The following is a 22,335-nucleotide window of genomic DNA, read 5'->3' on the forward strand; positions in this document are numbered from 1 at the left end:
GACGACCATGTCTCCCCTGATTTATTTCCTGACACCTCCTTGCACAGAGTAAAGTTACCAAGAGTTTTGGGTTGAAAGAACCCTAGGTAACATAATATGAATATTGTCTTCTTCAAAGTCCTGGCTAGACTCAAATAACTAATCCCTGCCATGCCTAAATACTATCATCCCCATTCTACAGATTAAAAATAAAATCATTGAGTTATTTACCCAAAGCTACTGCAGGAATCAATGCCAGAGATGGGATTAGAGCCCACACTGGCTTCCAGTCCTGTGATGAAATCACACACCATAAGTGAAATCCTGTTCCACTGAAATCAATGGGAGTTTTCCCATAAGCTTCTATGGATCCAGAATTTTGCCCCACAGCTCTTTCAGACTTAAAATCCCATAGCAGAGAAGCACAACTGTGTCCTTTTTTATAAGGATATAGACAAGATTCAGAGCTGCTTTAAGTGGGTACAGATCCATTGACCACCCCCCCCCAAAGTCTAAGAGCCTGATTCTTCTCTCCCTCAAACTCATTTTACAGCATTGTCTCCAATGAAGTTATTTCTGATTTACACTGGTGTAAATAGGAGGAGAATCAGGCCCTTACACTTGAAGTCAATGAAGCTGTACTCGCTTACACCAGCACTGAATTTAGACCAACATGGCATTCTTCTCTAATTTGAAATTAAAAGGATTTGTTTTAAATTCTTACCACAGTCCATGAATTGTCCAGTACTGGGGGGGATCATTGCAGTCATTTTCACTCATCTAAAGAAAGCAAAAGTCAATAACATTTATTAAATACATTACTTAGTCAGAGATCACCTAATCCATTTTGGGTTTAAAAACATTAGAGCATACTAAGTAAGGGATTTACCACAAACATGCTGAATGAGCAGCACGAATACACGAAAGATCAAGGGCAGATTCTCAGTTAGTGTAAATCAGCATAGCTGCATTCACTTAGATGGTGCTAAGTCTTATTTACATCTAATGAGGATCTGGCCTGTGGTTCCCAGCAGTTTTTTATTTAAGAGATTAGCAGACCCTTTCAATGAGTTCAGAGTTCCCAAAACAAAGAGATTTTAAATGCTGTGAGAAGCCATCAATGGTGTATTAATGAAATCAACCAGGGCCAGTTTTAGGGGGAGGCCAGGAGAGCGGTTGCCCTGGGAGCCAAATTCCTGGGGCGCACCACTCCACTGTGCCATTTTTTCCCCACTCCACTGGTTAGCCAGCTAAGCTACTCTTGGGGGCACAAAGTGTTCTCCAGCCCTGATGCCAACAACAGTTTGTACATATCCATGAGCAATTCTGCTGCTGGTATTCAAGTAGACATACAATGATTAAGGGAGAGAACCACACCAGCATTCACAGCCCAAATAATTACCTATGCAAAAAATTAACTGCTAAAGAAAGGGGAGAACAGTAGATGCAGGAACTTTCCAGGAGCTCAGAAAATATAATATGAAGGCCCAGTCTTGCAAATCCTCACACTAATCCCGCTGATTTCAGTTTAACTACTTGCTTGAGTACAGACTATTACTATTATATAAGGGTTGGGGCTCCTCGCCTGAAAAGAAGCAGAGCCCTCGATTACACAGGGAGAGCAGAGCGCTCTGTGCATAAAATGTTGTTTTTAGTGTAGGTTATATGCTCCTGATCAGTCACGAAACTTGATGCTCAGACTGTCAGACTCAGTGTTATTTTTGTACTTTCCCCAATATTCTGCCTGGTGACCACCAAATAGTTTAATGTAAATATTGATTAAAAAACAAAAACTCCCTACAGCTTTTCTTTTAATCTCTACACATTCCTTCCTCCCTTAATTAGCGCGATTCACTTGGTCAGAGCTACTGCTCTGAGACTGCAGAAGGGCAGAATAAGACCTGTAACCTCACTAATTGTCCAAGCTTCTACAGTCCTATGCCATGCATAAAACAGCACGCTTAATTTTTCACGTTTTCTTTCCATGTGTGCCAGTCTCCCTCCTCCCTGATCTTGCCACCTACATAGTCCAGTGACTAGATAGCAATTAAACCCAGTGTATGTTTTATTCCAGAAGGGAAATTAGACAAACAACATTGCTCCTCAAAGGAGACAGGTTTTGTGAAATCAAAACACTTCAGATAGCTAAACCAGAAACACAGTCAATTAACAACTATCCAGCAAGTTACATCTTCCCTTGAACACTGTCTTACACCTAAATAGCTTGGACCACTACGTTTGCTGATCACTTGGGGCCAGCTCCAGCTCTAGCTCCCATCAAAGTAAATGGAAAAACTTCCATTAACTTCAGTTTGAAAAATTTGCTGTTAAGTTCTCCACTATCACTGATCACAACTCCTGCTCCCTCAGAAGAGTTTAACACTGTATATGTTTTATTGATGCTGCTTTTCTCCCTAATTTGACGCCTGAAACAGGGCTGAGAAGCCTAAAAAGCTGGCCTTAAACAAGAGAGAGTGCCCCCGAATGCTACAGTTACAGGTATAAACGTGTCTGTCTCAGAATTGCTGTTCCAGATGTGTAACAGTGACACTTGCCCTAGCTGAGGCTTCTCTTTATTATTGCCTCAGCCAATCTGATTAAGAACCCCCAAAAAATTAAACTTAAATTTGAAGTCAGCAGCAAAAAAGCAGATCTCTGTTGTGTCTCCTTCCTCGGTAAAAAAACCCCACTTAACAGAATTTAATGTTATTGGGACTGAAGGGAAGTACATTTATTTGCTAAGCACTTTAAAAACATATCTGGAAACTCTGTGTTCTAGAATTCCTGCCAGAATTCCTGGACATATCAGTGATAGATATTGATTTTTTTCAGTTTAACCCATATTTAACGATAGCACTAAAACAATAGAGCCAATATTGTGACGCTTAATCAAATTGGTAGACGGTTATTCTTATGACTAGTCCATTGACTTCAGTGAAACCACTCGTGAGTAACTGCCCACTAAACTGAACTAGGGTTACATAGCCGTATGAGCCTAAGACTGTGAGGAGCCATTGCTCATTGTATGTTTTATTATTAAGGCTTATATGCTACCTCTTAGGGCTATAGACTGTTATGGATATGGCACCAGCCACTTGTTCTTTACTGTTGCTCTCGAGCCACTGAAAGATGTGACAAACAACAGATATTAACCAATACTCAGAGAAGTGAGAGTATCAAAATGTAAGTAGGTTTAAATATTTCAGGGATTTTACTATAATATTGGGTTCATCTTATTTTCAGCCATATACTGCATGATCTACACAGTTCCATTTACAATGATATATTTTAAAAAAACAAAAACAAAACAAAGCTCACCTTGCATACAGTCACGGGCCAGTGATGAACAAGGAACAGCTTTTTCCAAGTGTGAGGATGCTGCTCACTGGAGAAGAAGAGATGAAACATTTATTTTCCGCAAGCATTTCAAAAAGCAAAACTCCTCCAACTAATGACACATTGCTAAGTAGTGTAACAAACATTGATTTTAATCAATTATTATTTATTCTTTCTATTGCAGCTGTGCCTAAGGACCCCAAACAAGGAGTAGGGACTTGCTATATAAGGCAGCGCACAAAGAAATAGTGGGTTTTGATTGTTATTAATATTTTACATATTGCTAATTTCACTGATGGCAGCTCATCTCCCTACAGATTTTCTATTTCATATGGAGAGAATAGTAATAATTTTATTAGATTTAGAAGAACACTTACTTGGACACTTTTTCTTATCATAATAAAAAGCACATTTAGAGGGTGCCAAGAATCTCCTAATTTTTCTTCATGTCTGTGTTATTTGAAAAGGGTGTGGACAGCACTCTTGAAACGGTAAGTGTTCTTCTAAAACAATCACTATGATCACACAGGAGTGGTGAAAATGACATGACTGTAAGGGCAATGCGCTTACACAACAGATTCATATTGAGGAGTAAAGCCAGGTTAACAATTTGGGATGGGACAGGAAAAGAGTGGAATAAGGAGACTGGATAGCTGCAGATGTGTTGAGAAACAGGCTGGAAATAAGGGAGGGGAGAAGGGCTGTCATGTATAATAGTAGTTATTAAATAAAGCATATGTTAAAACCTTACAAAACCTCAATTTGCTCAAGCCAACAGAATGACCTGCAGAACTGACAGAGTAAATGGCTGTTTTTGAACTGCCAATTTGTCATATGCCCTTTGCTAGAACAAATGTTAAAGAGAAAAGGAAAAAAAGCAATTATTTGAGAAGGTTGATTTTCCCCAAGCAGGGGGAAGCAGGAAAATATATTTATGGTTTTAAGTTGTCATGACGTTATCCTCAATTCTGAATCTGTCCATCTGTGGTTTTGCACTATTAAGAGATAAAATGTAGCCAGCTAAACAGACAGTCAGATTTATGTGTGGTTTTTAATTCATTATACTCAACGGCTGTGGAACAAATCAGGCATAGCCACAATAATAACCATCAACATTTTTCCTACTGAGATCACTAACTGACCCCATATTACACAGTTATTGTTGGATCTTCTAATATTTTGCAGCAGTGAAAGATGTCCTTGTGCTATGTGAGTTCTAAATAAAAAATAACCCCCCACACAACAAAACTCTCTTTTTTTGGACTTGAAATTGTAGAAGTTTCACTACTGTATCAATCATTCCAAAACTAAACATTACCCCTTATACACACACTCAAAAACTTTATTAACTTAGGGCCAGATCCGCAAACGGATTTAGGTGCTTAAAGCCCAGGCACTACAACATACACACACACACACACCACCTGCTGTCTAACTCTGTGATAACTAAACTCACTTGGGACCTACATGGCTCCCATTGTGGAGAACTATCAACCTACTTCTCAGAGAAAATGTCATGAATTTGAGTCTCTCTCCCAGAATATCAGAAACCATACAATGATAACACAATACCTTCCCTCTCTGAATTGACCCATTCACATAACAGATAATTCTAGAACTGCAGAAAAACTGAGTCATTACCAGCCACTTTGAGCTATGCATCTCTTAGGCCTGGTCTGCGCTAGGAATGGATATTGGTAAGCTGAGTAACTCAGGGGTGTGAAAAATTTGCAACTGAGAGATGTAGTTTTACTGACCTATTCCCTGGTGTAGTCAGCACTAGGTCCATGGAAGAATTCTTCCATGGACCTAGCTACTATCTCTCAGGAAGATGGATTACCTATGCTGATGGGAGAATCCCTCCCGTTAGTGTAGGTAATGTCTTCACTGAAGTGATACAATGGTGCACCCTGCATTGCTGTAGCATTTGAAGTGTAGATATACCCTTAGCTAGTGAGCCAAAAGCGCCTAGGACCTTTACTAACTGAAATATGACATATCTTTTAAAGAAGAACATCTACCACCACCGCTACCTCAGCAAAAAATGAATCTGTCTCAGGCCTAATAAACATTTTCATTACATACTTCACTTTGTTACAGTGGTCATGCTTAAAAACTTGTCCGTTTCATTAGCTATCTAAATTAGCACAACATTGAGCAGGGTTTCTGTTTATTATTTATAGGCACTGCCTAAAACAAACACAAGATTAATATTCGTTATGAAGCAAAAGTGTAATGTTTTTAACTGAAACAAGTTTCCTCCCTTCTTCTTTCTGCCATATTAATTTTTTCTTAGGCATAAGAAAGCACCTTCATTCATACAGTATCATTATGCTAACTATGCAGACGGAGACAAAAATATAGTGCATCAAAAACAGCACAAGATGAAACAAAATTTCACATTGATAAAAACCCGACCATATTCCAGAAGTTTAAGTTCTGCTTTAAAAACAAATAAACGAATTTGGTAAGATATTAGAAACTTTTCCAACTGATAACTCACCTTTCCAAGAATTTATATGAAGTACACCCAGAATAGAAAGCCAGACAAAAACAACCCAGAATCAAATAATGTCCTGTAGCAGGCTTCATTTTGTTTAATATATATATCTATAAAGAGAAAAAGAAATCTGTAAAAATTACCAGTCAGATGTTTACTAGGTTTTAGGTGTTAGAAATAAACAACCTGCAGACACTACAGAAACAACAGAATGCTATGTGAAATTTAAAACAAACAACACAACTTATTTTAACACATGAATATGCATTATCTTTTGAAAGTTGTATATGATTTTTTTGTCTGAAGTGTTAAATTTCGTATTTCTCTAGAATCAGGGCTGAAACCACTGTCTTTTGTCTTACTTGTACAGCACATTATATCATTGGAAAGCTGGCCCCTGACATATATTGAGAGCTGAACCATAATATTTATGTATAAATAAGCTTTATGTTGCATAAACTTAAATTAGTGTTGAGTTCAAATGCACAAGGTGATTAATTTAGGAAACCTCAGATTTAACACTAATATTCTGTTTGGCCCATCCAAGCTGAACCTTCATGAAAGCTCATTGGGACTAAAATATCATTTCTTTTCTATGGTTGAAATTCCCACCAGTGCAGAAGGGCAGTGGAAGGCCTATGTTCTGCTTAATAATAGTTACACTTCAGCCCTCACAATAAGGTTTAAGTGGCATTTAAGTGGTTTGTAATCTTTGTGCTGGCCCTTTGCACAGTGTGGAGTTTCACCTTGAGTGCTTATTAAGGGGACACCACCAAGTTAGAATTCACATCTATCTGAAAGTGAGATTGTAAAAAGTAACACCCAAGATAACCAGAACATAAAACCTTCCGCCCACAGTTCAGGTAGGATCAAAGGCATAGGGAGGGCTTGATTTTTAATGCAGACTTTCTCTTTTGTACCCACAATGCATTGCCAGGAAAGTTGTGGGAACAATTAATTGCAAGTGGAAAACTGTGCCTGCCAAAATGGAGACCTAGTTTGAAAATCTGGTCCTGAAAGTTTGGAGCTAGAAAACAGAGAGATATTTCATGATTTCTTGGAAAAGAGTGTGACCCTATTGCTAATCATTTTTTTTTTCAGATTTCAACTTTTCTACAAGTTTTCAATCAAAATTTTGAATTGAAAAAATTAGATAATTTTGATGTACTTTCCCCATCATTTTCCCATCCGCACTGTAACATGCAGGAGTGCTGCTGGGAGACTCAAATTTCATTTCCTAGTCTCAGCCATATGACTTGGACCAGTGACACAAAGCTTAATATCATGTCACATGACAGTGGGCAATCTGCAACTCTAGTGGTTACAGCTTCTTCCCCCTAAAACTAAATTCCTGACCAGCAAAATCTTTTCCGTTTTGGGGAAACTGCTTGCATCAGCTGCAGATCAACTCAGTGAAAGCAAGAAAAGGTGATTCAAGAGAAATGAGCCTCCCTGGAGATGAGCAGTGTCAGAATCATTACAAAAAGAAATTGGGGGCAAAACATAATGACCTAATTGCTTCCATGTACCTCCCTATTATCAAATTCCTATTACACAAATCGGTATAGTGCAAGGTGGTTTGAATAACGAAACTGCAGTTTTCTAGACAAAGTTGGAACAAGCCATAATGGTGACACCTCTTTCTCTCACTGGATGAAAAGAAGGGACACAACTCATATCCTGGGTGGAAATTTCAAGTCTTTGCCAAGAAGAGAACCAGGCAGCATTACCCAGTAGAAAGTGTGGGGCGGGAAATGCCATTTTGTTCAATCTGGTGGTCTGTTTCCTAAAGCCAAAACATCTGGCTGAGAGAAACTTTAAGCTGGACTGTCATTGGCTAGCTAGAGCCCTCTCTTGCTTTGTATCTGCTCATGATAGACAAGATTTTAGCTTTCTATTAACTCTGCCTTTTAAAGTCCAATTTAGGAAGATCACTGTGAAAGCTGGAAAAAGAATAAGACCATAACTGTCATAATCCTGACAGTGAATCACCCGAATGAACTTTATTAGTCCAGAGAAATGCAACTGAGAAGCTGAGCTAGAGAACTTCACTGCAGTTCTAATTAAAAACCAGCAAAATCACTTTTATTAAAACAATGTATTGTTTACCCAACTATGACTTGGTTATGGCTAGACTAAGTGCTTCTCAGAAAGCAGCAAAGAATCCTGTCGCACCTTATAGACTAACAGACGTTTTGGAGCATGAGCTTTCGTGAGGTGAAGTACCTGAGCTAAACACCTCTGGATGACTAAAATGTATAATGTGCACTTGTATTTCACTTACACATTATTTAGTTTAGTTATACTGAATCACTACTCAATAGAAAGCATTGTGCTGGAGAACTCATTACTCTAACTAAGCTTTGCGTACTTCACAGGAAACTGTGCTTCCCTACAGCAAAATTAGCTGTGAGAAACCCAGAGTGTTTCTGAGAGCTCAATCTGACAATCATACAGATTTTGTGATCAAGAAATTGACAGCTTCTTAAAAGAGGAAAAAACTTTGAATTGGCTTGCCAGCTGAAGTTTTACCACTATTTCAACTGTTGTTTAAACTAAGGCAGAGCTTTCAGTGTTGGTGAAATTCCAGAGAAATTTCAAAGCTTCCAGATACTGCTCTACAGCCAAAATGCTTCTGAAATAAATGTAGTCAAACTTTACTAATTCTGGGTCACTGGAACAAAAATGATGCTTTAAATTGTTGATGGCTCTAGTCTAGCTGTTGGGCTCCAGTCTAAGCAGTTGAATCTCCTGGCAGGTGATGTTAGGGTTTCTATGTTCGTGACCGTCAAAGGACCCCTTCTCTTCATGGAAGGGATCTTGTAGCTGCAACACATCGATGGTTGATGGCAGCCTCTCAACATCGGTTCACGATCCAGATGAGTGGAGACTGTTCATTGCTTCATCAAAGACGAGTCTTAAAGCTGTTTTGCTGCATCAGGCCATGTTTCACATGCAGTTTGTTCTTTGCCTCAAATTTTCGTTTGCACCATTTTTTATAAAAGGAAACCTATGACAGAGCACACTTTGAGGCATAAACTCGACCAACATCAGTGGCAGCTGTGTGCAATTTGAAGGTTGTTGCTCTCATGCTCTCGCTCTGGATACACAAATTACTGCTGTTTTCTCTGTGATGGATAGTTGTGCAGAGATTCCCACTACATCAAGAAAGATTGGCCACTCCGACAGTCATTGGAGCCTGGGAGGAAAAATGTTCAGCATCCACCACTTGTTGAATCAAGGAAGATTTTGTCCCACCTTACACATCAAGCTGGGTTGATGAAGAACTTTGTCAAGGCCATTGACAGCTTTCAAGTACCTCGGGGAAAATTTCCAAGGTTAGTGAAACTAAGATAAAGGAAGGGTGTCTTTGTTGGTCCTCAGATTCGTGAACTTCTTTGAGATGATGCATTTGACCATGCACTGCTGTGCAAGGAAAAGACGGCATGGAAAGCCTTCCAGTTAGTGGCAATAAATTTTCTCAGAAACACAAGGCAGACAACTACAGGTTGTTGGCGGAAACCTCCTCAAGGCTATCAGCCTTGGAATGCACTTAAAGTTACATTTTTTGCACTCTCATCTAGATTTTTTCCACCGAACTGCCGGGCTGAGGGCGACGGCATGGCGAGCGATTTCACCAGGACATTGCAACAATGGAGAAACTTTCAGGGCAATGGAGCCCATCAATGCTTGCAGACTATTGGGACAGTGACAAGAGATGCTCCGTTTAATATACAAGAGCCAAGCCAGAAGCGCCGAGTAGACACTGAATAGGACTAAACTATGTACAATAGTTTTTTGCCTTTGTTTCATATAATAAATTTATTTATATAACCCTTTTGCTGATTTTAAAGTGTTACATAAACAGGACAGGTGAAATATTATCATGTAAGCAACCATAAAACACATGAAAAGACCTAGGTTTACAATTTATGATTAAACATCTACTATCTACACAATATACATAGCAAAAATGTAAAACTTAAATATCTTACGAAACAAGTAGCAATCAGTGTTTTAATTGTCATATTTGAATTCAGCACATCAAAATACATAATAAATATCACATTTTATCTCTGAAGCAGACGACTTCTCAAAAATTGTAGACCAGTGTAATTACTTGCATTATATTTGGGTTTAATATTTGATAATCTTGTGTGTGTGTGTTCGTGGTAAAGCTTGTCATGAATGTCACCTGGATAAAACAATTTGTTGGTAATTAAGAAGCTTCTCTAAATTTTTAAAATTCCACTTAGAATGGTTTAGTTGAAATGACATCAGTAGTCCAGTAACTCCATTGGCAGATAAATATAGATCCTTATCTCAAATCAAGCTTAAAGAACCATAGTTCCACATTAATATAAAAAATAACCTGCCCAGACTAGTCTAAAACTAGGGAAGTTTGCTTTTGAAACAAGATTATGTTAAAACTGTGAATTAATTGATCTGCTTTATTATCTCTTGAAAAGCATAATGTTCCACATGGAGTTCAATTCTGATGTTGTAAACTCTTATCATTTAACCACATTTAGTTTGCTTTCTGTGATTTCTTATTTGCTTTAAAAGAGAGGCTGGCTTATAAAACTCAAATTTCTAATAATTCTCCGATTTGTACTTCAGTTAAGGAACACAGATCCAAAGAATACTCAGAAACCTAGTATAGAGTAACTGCTTAAATAATTTAATTAACTAATGTGTGTTTTATAACTTTTATCACAATATACTACACATCCAAATAAACTCCTGCAATGATGGCCAAAGGGGAAAACTATGGCAGTTACCCTTACACATGAACGTGCAAAAATGGACACTAAGCTTCAGGTGCCATCTCAAGCAAGACAGCACACACTTCCTCCAATGCAAAGCAGTAGGGGGGGTTCCTCCAAAAACCCGATTAACAGACATTACATTCTGATATAACAATGCTCTTTAGCTTCAGCAACATTAAATCTCTACAACAGTGCAGCAAACCACCCTTTTCAAGTCTGAATAGTACTTAAATAAATAGAAAAACAATTATATAACTCATTGGGCAGAATAGATCATTACAATGGGCTAGACTGCTTACAGGGGCCTAAATAGAACCTGCTCACTAGCAGACAACTGTACCACAGTAAAACAAACAAAAGGCAGACAGACTATCACCCGATACAGACAGCGTGAAAGGGAGGAAAAGTGGCTTTATAGTTAGGACACAAGCCGCTCAATGAGGCAATCTACATTCTGTTCCCATCTGTACCATTCACTTCCAGTGGGATCTTGGGTTGATCTGTGCCTCCATTTCCTCACCTAGGGATAATAATACTCCACACCTCCAGGAGTGTTGCAAGCTTTAATTCACTGCTATTTGTGAGGTGTTTATACCATAGCAACAATCTATAAATATCTTATTAAATAACACTGAAATTGTAAAGTACATAGCACCATGGAGACACAACAGGTATGACTGTGAATGTAATGTGACAGAAGGGAGATAGAAATTGAAAGATATTTTATACTCTCTTGTCTAATTTACCACGGAGTTATTGAAAGATACTCCTTCAAACTACCAGAAATACCACTTTTCATCAAAAAGAGAGGAAAAAAAGAATTATGCAGCGCTTCTGGTAGACAGCATATTGTACTGGCGCTCTCTAACCTTGCCTTGCCCTCTGATTTGTTTACAGGAGGAGTATAAGGTGTAGGTCAGGGATTGGCAACCTTTGGCATGTGGCCGCATGTTCGGCTGATCGCGGCTCCCACTGACAGCAGTTCACCGCTCCAGGCCAATGGGGGTGGTGGGAAGCAGCAGCCAGCACAACCCTTGGCCCGTGCCACTTCCCACAGCCTCCATTGGCCTGGGACGGCAAACCCTGGCAGGCCGCATGCCAAAGGTTGCCAATCCCTAGAGTAGGTGTTGACCTACAAAAGAATTTTATGGAGTCCTAGTTACCTGCCACCTCAGTCCCGCAAAACTACACATGGTGAACCTAAATTTATGCATGCAAATTATCCTACTGAAGCCAATGGGACAACTCGCATGTGTAAAGTTAAGCCCATGGATAACTGTTTGCAGGATCCAGGTCATAGAGATTACTTTCTCTGCAGTGACTGCAATCATCACAGTACAATTGCATATGAGTTCTTGTTTCAAACAGGAGGAAACTTGGGGCAAGATACTCTCAATGTAAGTGTCCTTAGTAGGGTTGTCAAGTGACTAAAAAAAATTAACCGCGATTAATCCTGTGAATAAAAAAATTAATCAAATGATTAATCGCACTGTTAAACAATAATAGAAGACCATTTATTTAAAGATTTTTGGATGTTTTCTACATTCTCAAATATATTAATTTCAGTTACAACAGAATACAAAGTGTACAGTGCTCACTTTATATTTATTTTTGATTACAAGTATTTGCACTGTAAAAAAACAAAAGAAATTGTATTTTTCATTTCACCTTATACAAGAACTGTAGTGCAATCTCTTTATCATGAAAGTTGAGCTTACAAATGTAGAATTATTTTTAAAAATGCATTAAAAATAAAAATAAAACTTCAGAGCCTACAAGTCCATTCAGTCCTACTTCTTGTTCAGCCAATCACTCAGGCAAACAAGTTTGTTTACATTTGCAGGAGATAATGCTGCCGGCTTCTAGTTTATATCACCTGAAAGTGAGAACAGACATTCTAGTGGCGCTGTTGGAGCCAGCATTACAAGGTATTTATTTACATGCCAGATGTGCTAAAGATTCATATATCCCTTCATGCTTCAACTACCATTCCAGGGGACATGTATTCATGCTGATGACAGCTTCTGCTAGATAACAATCCAAAGCAGTGCAGACCCACGCATGTTCATTTTCTGAGTCAGATGCCACCCGCAGAAGGTTGATTTTCTTTTTTGGTGGCTTGGATTCTGTAATTTCTGCATCGGTGCATTGCTCTTTTAAGACGTCTGAAAGCATTGCTCCACACCTTGTTCCTCTAAAATTTTGGAAGGTACTTCAGATTCTTAAACCTTGGGTCAAGTTGTGTAGCTATCTTTAGAAATCTCATATTGGTATCTTCTTTGCATTTCGTGAAATCTGCAGTGAAAGTGTTCTTAAAATGAATAATGTTGTGGGTTATCATGCAAAACTGCTATTATATGAAATATACGGCAGAATGCGGGTAAAATTGAGTAGGGGACATACAATTCTCCCCCAAGAAGTTCAGTCACAAATTTAATTAATGCATAATTTTTTAAACTAGCGTCATCAGCATGCATGTCCTCTGGAATGGTGGCCGACGCATAGAAGAGGCATACGAATGTTTAGCATATCTGGCACATAAATACCTTGCAATGTCAGCTACAAAAGTGCCATGCAAATGCCTGTTCTCACTTTCTGGTGACATTGTAAGTAAGAAGAGGGCAGCATTATGTCATGTAACTGTAAATAAACTTGTTTGTCTTAGTGATTGGCTGAACAAGAAGTAGGACTGAGTGGACTTGTAGGCTCTGAAGTTTTACATTGTTTTGTTTTTGAGTGCAGTTATATAACAAAAAAATCTACATTTCTAAACTGCACTTTCATGACAAAGAGATTGCACTACAGTACTTGTATGAGGTGAATTGAAAAATACTATTTCTTTTATCATCTTTACAGTGCAAATATTCATAATAACAAATAATACACACTTTGATTTCAATTACAACACAGAATACAATATATATGAAAACATAGAAAAATATCCAAAATATTTAATACGTTTCAATTGGTATTCTATTGTTTAACAGTGCGATTAATTGTGATTAATTTTTTTACCACAACTAATATTTTTAGTTAATCGCGTGAGTTAACTGCAATTAATCGACAACCCTAGTCCTTAGCTTTGGAATTGATTTCCCACTTCACATACACACCAAGTCTGGATCTGTTGACCTTCAGGGACACTTAATTAATCTGCAACAGTATCAAGAGAGTACTCGCCTGCTCTGTGCTAGTTGCTATGATAACACTCAGGAGAACACAATCCCTCTCCCCACCCTCCCTTTGCAGGTTTTATTAACTAACTAAATAACTTTATAACCAGAGATCACATCTTTTCTTCAAGGGTTCCTCTGAGGAGAAAGACTGAATGGGGGACTGTGTGTGTGGATTAAGAATTAGGAGATACTTTTTGGTCATTGGCCCATTAGCCATATTTTTGTGCGTTAAATTTGGTGGGGCACATTGAAATCTGAATAAAAACTGCATAATCCCACGAGAAAGGAAAGGGACGGGACATTTTGCATCGTGCTGGGCAACAACTTGTTACCAAATCAGAGACGGACAACACCGGCAAACTGACACCTGAGATTAGATCCCAGCCAACAAACTAGGCAGCTGCTCAACACCCTGCAGGCAGCAGTTGTGTGGCTAGTCACACCAACAAAGCTTTGATGTTGGGAGCGACAGGGTGACGCTGCTGGCCGGTGCTTCTCTAGCTGAGCAGGCACCGGGGATCCAGCCTCAGCTCCCTCCCCCGCCACCCGCCGAGGAGAGGCGCGAACCGAGCCGCGCGGCCCCCTTACCTGGTCTTTGCTAACGCAGAGCAGGAAACACTGTCTCGCCGAGACAGCAGCTGCGTCGCAGGAGGCCACTTCCGTCAACAACCCGGAGCAGCCGGCATTAAACCCCGCCCCCACGACAGGGTTGTATCCCGGCCACTGCTGTGCCTTTGCCCCTCTCAGCCAGGGCGGGTGATCCGCGGATACGCCAGGCACCATTCAGTGCAGTGGGGTCCCAGTGGCGGGGCTACCTCTGGGAGCGTTAAGCCATGTGTTAGAAAGCGGCTGGGATCCTCCAAGAGGGGTAGGGACCCAGCAGCTTCCACTGAAATTCATGGGGTTTGAGTGTCCAACTTCATCCTTGGCAAATCTCAGCCTGAACCTTGCTGTATCTACCAGAAGTAGGTACAGTCTGCTCCAGCTAGGGCTTCACAATGTGTTTGTATTACCCTAATGCACCATTCCCTGACTTCACACACCCCACCTTTCCACTAGCACCCACCAGCTGAGGCTCACTTGTGTTGAGGGAGACACCTTCTTTGTGCACTAAGCTGGCATTCTTTTCAAAAGCTCTCCTGTGAAGGATTTTGCAGTGTGGTTTGGATAAGACATTTGAAGACTGCATTCATATATCTGTATTAACTCCCTCATTCAAGATGACACAGATTGACAGCCCTGTGTGTATATATGTACATATCTGCTTGTGCCCACGCACCAAACAACAGAGGGATCCCATGTGTTGATGTTATAAAGCATGAAAATAAAGTGTAAAGAGGTGCAGAGGGTTGAGCACTGAAACATGTAATAAAATCCACTCCTCTTAAAACTACCTTCACAAAAGTTACTGGTGACCTCTTCCTGTCCAAATCTTAAGGATCTCCTCTCCAGACTCAGGCCATGATGCAAAATGACCTATTTGCCTATGTCTCCCCCTCGAGCCCCAAGGCTATCTCCATTTTTCACTTCCCAACTTTTGGGGGTTCCACCATTTAGGTCAGTTGCCTTTTTGTAGCTGTGATCTTGAGGGCAGTGATTCTTAACAGACGTCTGGGGCCCCTGGGAAGCAACGAGTAGGTTTCAGGGGGTCCATCAAAATAAACTAGAGAACAGGGCTAGCATTACACTCACTGGGGCCCGGGACTGAAGCAAAAGCCTGGGCAACTTAGCTTCACGGGGTCCGCTGTGACATGGAGCCCCAGGGCTTCCTACCCCTAATGCCAGCTGTCATAAATATAAAGAAAAGGATAGCATAAAACCCTTCCTTGGCAGCTGTACTGCATCACTTTACCTGTAAGTAGCTCAAATCATTTAGTTGGCACCTGCCCAGAAGGACAAATAAAGAAAAAAAAGATACCTTCAAATTGGAGCGGGGGAAAATTTGTTTGTGGCTCTGTTTGCTTGTTCCCTCTCCAGACAGAGGAAGAGACCAAATAGGTACAACACCTCCTGAAAATATACGTGGAATGGTCTAACATTACAAAAATTGTAAGTAAGGAAAGGAAATTCACTAGTTTATCTTTTGTTTTGGCTTGTGAATTTCCCTATGCTAAAGAGGTAGTTTCATTCCTGTTTTGTAATTGTAAAGCTGAGCCCAGAGGGAAATCCTCTGTGTTTTAAATCTTTTTTATTACCCTGTAAAGTTACCTTTCATCCTGATTTTGCAGATGTGATTCCTTTTTTTTTTTTAAATAAAGTTCTTCTTTTAAGAACTTGATTGACTTTTAGTGTCCTAGAGATAAAGGGTCTGATGTGTACTCGCATTGCTAAGGCAATTAGTTGGTATATTCTCAAGTCTCCCCAGGAAAAGGGTGAAGGGACTTGGGGGGATATTCTGGAGGTTGCAAGATTTTGCTGTTGCTGTTCATGTCATACCTGTTCTGTGGAAAATTAGAGAATTAAACCTCCATACTCTCAAATTGGCACTTTAGTTCACTTTAAGAAAAACAAACCCAAAGCTATTTTCCCACTAAGCTAAGAATAGATAGTGCAGTTTGCCACCGTTCAGGGCAACTGCACCTGTGTTTCCCCTCAGTGGTCGAGCACAGGCACCCATTCTCAGACTTCCTGGGTCATTGCCTCTCTGGTGTGTAGATCCATATCTCTCTCACTTTTGACCAGTGTATCTCCAGGCTGAACAGTTCTCTGCCTTCACTGTGTTATTCCCAGCAAAAGACTGACAGCCTAAGCATATTTGTTTGCTCGCTCTTCAGAGACTAATAATAGTTTGCCCGCAGTTAAGCTATCACCCAGCTCTTTCTAGACAAGCTTATATATTCTCAGGGTAAAGACATTACAGAGAAAACATATTAAAGCAATAAAATAATCTACATGCCTGCTAATCAGCTTACCAGTGATTGCCCTTACTTCGACATGGGTGATTATTCAAACCGCACAAGGGGGTCTCTTCTATAGTTACAGGTTCATAACAGCCTCAGCTCAGAACTAGCACACTTATGAAAAGTTTAGTAACTCCTTTATATAGTTCAGGGGTCTTTGATCTGGAGTTTGCAGAACGAGGTAATCAGTAGATAATGGGTTTTTCTCCCCAGGGAAGCTTCAAAAAGCCTGCCAAAGTACCTCTTAGGAAACCAACTTTGTACATATTGTCTCAAACAGTTATCTGTAGTTTCTAACATTTCCCCAAGGTTTACATTAGTCAATCTCCTAGAAAAGTCACATACAATCCTACAATAACAAATAAACAATTTTTAATACAGTGGACCCCAAAAGTATTAAACTTAATTCAATATATTTTCTCCAGTCTATTTCAGTAAATTGCCCTCTGCCAAGCTACCATAAAACTACACAAACCTATGGAACTATTAATACTGAAAAGTTATATTGTTGTGCCATGATCTCAGTAGGAAATTTTACTTCTTCTGGTTATGGAGAGTGTGTGTATATGATGTATAGTTTTTGGTGAGGTGGAGAAAATTAGGAAGAGAACTGCAAAGGTTTACTTTGAAGGACTATAGAATCATAAACAATCAGGGCTGGAAGGGACCTTAGCTAGTCAAACCCCTTGCTCAAAGGGGGAACTAATTCCCAGATAGATTTTTGCTCCAGATCTCTAAAGAGCCCCCTCAAAGATTGAGCTCACAACCCTAAGTTTAGCAGGCCAAAGCTCAAACCACTGAGCTCTCTCTCCCACCTCATGAACTAGCCCTTATTTTCTTAAGACTTTCCATTTAATGTTTGTAACTGTAAAGGTCAATAATAGCAGTTAAATCAATCACCACATCTGATGCAAATGCTGAGCTCTATAATGAGAAATAAAGACAAGATCCACTTTATTTCTATATGTTGCAATACATGATGTACTAAGGCTGGAAACTATACAGCTGTTAAAGTCCATTAATTCAATAATGTCAGCATCTGTAGCAGAAGCCAACTTAAAAAATAAAAAGCTAAATACAACAAGATTGGGTTTGCTCAAGTAAACATTCTGAAATGATAAGTTTGTCCTTTTATTAATGGTGAGTGAGCTTACAGACAAGCATATCCGAAAACCCAGGAAAACATAATCTCTGATGTAAATTGGTATAACTTCAGTTTAGCATTAAAACCTTTTAATTTGCTTCCTGAAATGAAAGTTTCTTCCTAATTTAAAATTATTTATTACTATTCTAATTTTTAAACACACTATGCTTTTCAGGGGATCTTGAATTTAGCATTTTTTTTCCTTTAGCATGAAATGCTGTTGTACTTTGATTACTGGTTTGTTTTTCCCCTTGGACTCCCACAGCTGTATTAACAGTGTGAAGAATTTTTACTCGTTTGTTTCTCTGGCTCCAGAATAAAAATTTCTTAGCACTTAATATAATGTTTGTTGGGACAAATTCATCCTCAGCGTAAGACAACTGAAAGCCATATATTTGTACAATGTAGGTGTAACCATTCCGCCTGTTAGAGTTGGCAGAAACAAGGGCCGGGTTCAGTATCCAGGGGTTCCATTTCAATAACACAATGCAAAACCAGCTCGAGCCCCCACCCAGTGACCTGGGACAATTAAATATCACCCCCCCGAGTGCCTCTAAGAGACAATACTTCCCCTCTCGCAAGCACAGAGTCTGAGTGTAGCAAAATCCTTTTAATAAAGGAGGGAAACATTGCAGCATTATGTTGGGGAAATGCCACAAACAGGATTCATAACACAAACCATGAGCAAAAGACCCACCCCCAAGCAAGTTTGGCAGTGTCCTTTTCCCCTCAGGGTCTTAAGCCTAGGGCACGAAACTTCCTTGTACCGGCTCTGGTCAAAATTAGCTCTCTTATTACACAGTGGAGTGAGTAGGGGGCAAAGTGGTGTTCAGAGCACTCAGAGGGGGCCCATACTACCAGGTACACATACCTGTCCCCCACCTCTCTTACTTCACTGGGCTTTGGAACTCATGTCCCTTTTCTAGAGAGTGCTACCTAGTTGAGGGCAAGTCCCTCCATCATAAAATGCCAAGTATAGTTCTACTGTCCTTGATTCCATAATCAAGATAACACTTTATTACTCCTGCCCCAATAACAAAGAGACTAGGGGTCCCACAGCAGCCAAGTGACCATTTGGGCAAGCAGTCCCTTCATGCTAGGTGGGGTGGGTGTCCCATGTAAACGAGATCAGCCCCGAAATCCTTTTCCACAATTCACTACCAGATGTCAGGGTAGAGTGCATTCTGACTCTGCTTACATAGGAATTTCACTTATAATTTTAAGTGATTTACAAATATTAGCTAATTAACACTAAAAAAACTTTATGACTTTGTGTGATATGACTCTGTACTTTGCGATTATTCCAATGCAAATAGTCTGTGATGGCACATTTCCAGTTGGACACCCATGGAATGGGACTTTCCGTACCAGTTAACCAAAATCAATAAACAGGTTGTCACTTCCTCTTGTTTTGCTTACCTCGTAGATGCCAGGCAGAATGGCAGCTAGTTAATTCTCAGTTATAATTGTGTATGACACTTAGGTTCTCTAGGGGTCAGATTATGCCACCCTTATTCAGTTTGAGTAGGACCTTACTCCCTGAATAACCTCATTGACTTCAACGCAATTACTTGCAGAAAAAGGTGCTACTCAACACAAGTAAGAGTGGTGGAATCTGGTCCTACACGTATAAAATGAGGTTTGCAATGACAGGGAAAGTCATACTGTAATGACAAGAAATTAAAGAGTTTTAAATAGTAACTACATGACAAAAATATCTATGGAGAGATTATGCAAACTCTTAGGAATTTTATAGAAATATTAGTTACGAATTCATGACAAGGTGTTTTCCTTTAGAATCCATTGTCACCTCTAACCTTTTTCATGGCATGGTCCTCTCAAAATGAATTTCCCCCCTAGTCTGAGACCTGGCTTTATTTTTATTTTTTTTAACTGCCAGGCCAAATTGAAATTCAGTGCCTGCAAACACACAATCCCCACATTACAAGCTTTTCAAGAAACTCAAATGATTAATTTTATAGGCTAACCTTAGACTGCAAGCTCTTTGGGGTAGGGACTGTCTTTTTGTTCTGTGTTTTTACAGTGCCTAGCACAATGGGGTCCTAGTCCATAAGTGGGATTCCCAGGTGCTACCGTAATACAAATAGTAATAATAGTCACTTTCCCCCACTCCCTTCCATCTTTTGGCCAGAGTATCAGTCAGTAATTTGATACCAAAGTATTAAAATCCCAGTCCAAGTTAACGTTTATTTATGGTATGGACCAGGGATCGGCAGCCTTTGGCACCCGGCCCGCCAGGTGCTTACCCTGGTGGTCCGGGCCAGTTTGTTTACTTGCTGCCTCAGCAGGTTCTGCTGATTGTGGCTCCGACTGGCTGAGGGGTGTGCTAGCTGCCGCTTCCCACTGCCCCCATTGGCCTGGAGCGGCAGACGCGGCAGGTAAACAAACCAGCCCGGCCCACCGCTTGCCAAAGGTTGCCGATCCCTGGTATGGACTAAGGTTTGAGATGCCCACTGTCTTTTGGGCTATACCTAGACATTAATTATGACGGGTTCTCCTAATTCTTTTTCTTTAATGGCAAAGCAGGCTTGACTGAATAGTCTATAGCTGCCAACTATAATTCCTGGATACTTAGGAATACTTATATTCTATTACTCTGCCCTATGTCCTTCAGGGAATATAAGACCCCCTAATACTACCCCATTTCCCTGATATTTTTACTAAACAACATAATGTAATTTTTGTTATCTTAAGACATTTCCCTTTCTTTATCAAAGCCCTTACATATCCACAAAAGGTGACCAAGTGTTTCTTTCATTTTGCAGAGCACATATAGTCCATCGCTGTGTCTCTTTATTTGAAAACAGTTTTGTTTACTCCACAATGGCCAATTTGTGCTCAAAACAAAATCACTTCATTTTTCACAGCCAGGCTCTGATATATGTCGTTATCCTCAACTCAAGGGCAGAGGTCAAAAAAACCTTCTTCCTCTTTTTTAATTAATCCTAATTGTTTACTGTTCCTCTTTTACATGTTTCTGTCTAGGCTTTGACATTTGTGTTTATTCAAGGATATTCTGTGCCAATCTTTCCATTCCTTACAGTATTTTTAGCTGCTTTGTCCACTATTTCATTCCCTGTTATCGCACTATGCGCTAGGATCCAAGCTACTGTTACATGTATCCCCATCTGTACTAACTCTGTTATTAGAAATATAATTGCATTGATTAAATCACACACGTTTTTAATCACCATGACACCTGAGACTGAATCAAAAGAAAATGACTGCCACTGTTGAAAGCACATATCAAATCCAATTCAGTGCTAGCATTATTGCTACCTGTTCGGCAGTCATGACAGCTATAAAATCAGACACTGTTTTAGATATATTAATTTGAAATTTTGGTATATAATATGCTGCTCCTATTTTTTTTGCTTTTTCTTTTTTGGACCCATCTGTATATATTTGATAAAACTGACTCCACTTTTGATCCATATATTGGTATACTTCATTTTAAATACATACTGTCTCTTTTTTATCCTTACATTTATAAAATAAATCTAAATCCATGTTTGGTCATCTGACTTTCCATCTAGAACTAATTTTCCCATGACTAAAAGTTTTGATGCCAATTAGTTTTTCCTTATCTTCCAACTTCTGCATTCACACTTTAACTTGAATGGCATGTGGAGTTCTAACATTATGTGCTATAGTTTGCCCATCAAATTCCCAACAATCTTCATATATTTGTTAGATACTTTTCCCATTACAATATCTATTAACTCTGGGCCAGAAAGTTCAGTCCAATTGTTTCATTCACAATGTAACTGGCATTTCACTAGATGCTATCTGTAGCATCCATCTAATGTTGTAATAAATGCCCTGCACACAATTTTTAGTGCCAAAGTTTATATTAAGTCTAATTTTTCAAGTTCTGGTTTTGATGCTGACCCAAAAGCTGGGCAGCCATAGTCAATAACCAGCCTGATTCAGGCTCTCTATACCATCAGCAATATTTTCTTATCTGTCGCACAATTAGTCCCAGCAAGTCTTTTAAGAAGGTTAATCCTGCCTGTATGCTCATCTTTAACGTAGTCTATATGATCTTTCCAAAGTAATTTAGTATCAAATATTACCTCTAAGAAAGTAAACCTTTTAACTATATCTTTTTGTCCTCCATACAGATACAGTTTACATTCCTTTGTAATTTTCCTTTTTGTACAGATCAGTCCTTTGATTTTGGCAATGGAAAAATTGAAACTCCCTGCATTTCCCCAGTCAGAGGTCTCGCCTAATGTTTTATTGATTCTCTTTTCTGCCACCTCAGTATTCCTGCACCAACCCACAGAGCATAATCATCTGTGGACAGAGTGACACTTACCTCAACATTTATTTGTTTTGGGAAATCATTTATCATATCAGGCTGCACCTTACTTATAATGCCCTTGTTTTCCAAACAGACAACCAAACTGTCCATTCACCATTCTCTCCATAATTTTACACAAACAGGCAATAGGTCTATAAGCATCTACTTTTGTGGATAGTCTGCCTGGTTTTTGTATGGGAATTA

At 39.4% G+C, this 22,335-nt stretch overlaps 1 protein-coding gene across 2 annotated transcripts in view; it reads right to left on the bottom strand.

The window, feature by feature from the left end:
* The window catches only part of RNASET2 (ribonuclease T2), a 33,763-nt gene extending 19,220 nt beyond the window's left edge, over positions 1 to 14,543 (bottom strand). For both annotated transcript variants that reach the window (XM_075064107.1, XM_032781483.2), the window contains exons 1-4: positions 14,349 to 14,543; positions 5,819 to 5,925; positions 3,298 to 3,364; positions 704 to 759 (exon numbers count right to left, since the gene is read on the bottom strand). In XM_075064107.1, coding sequence (XP_074920208.1) covers positions 704 to 759; positions 3,298 to 3,364; positions 5,819 to 5,925; positions 14,349 to 14,543 — 425 coding nt within the window. The remainder of the gene's footprint in view (positions 1 to 703; positions 760 to 3,297; positions 3,365 to 5,818; positions 5,926 to 14,348) is intronic.
* Between the last annotated feature and the right edge of the window lie 7,792 nt (positions 14,544 to 22,335).

Source organism: Chelonoidis abingdonii, chromosome 3 (assembly GCF_003597395.2).
Source record: "Chelonoidis abingdonii isolate Lonesome George chromosome 3, CheloAbing_2.0, whole genome shotgun sequence".
In the NCBI taxonomy this organism is placed as follows: domain Eukaryota; kingdom Metazoa; phylum Chordata; order Testudines; family Testudinidae; genus Chelonoidis; species Chelonoidis abingdonii.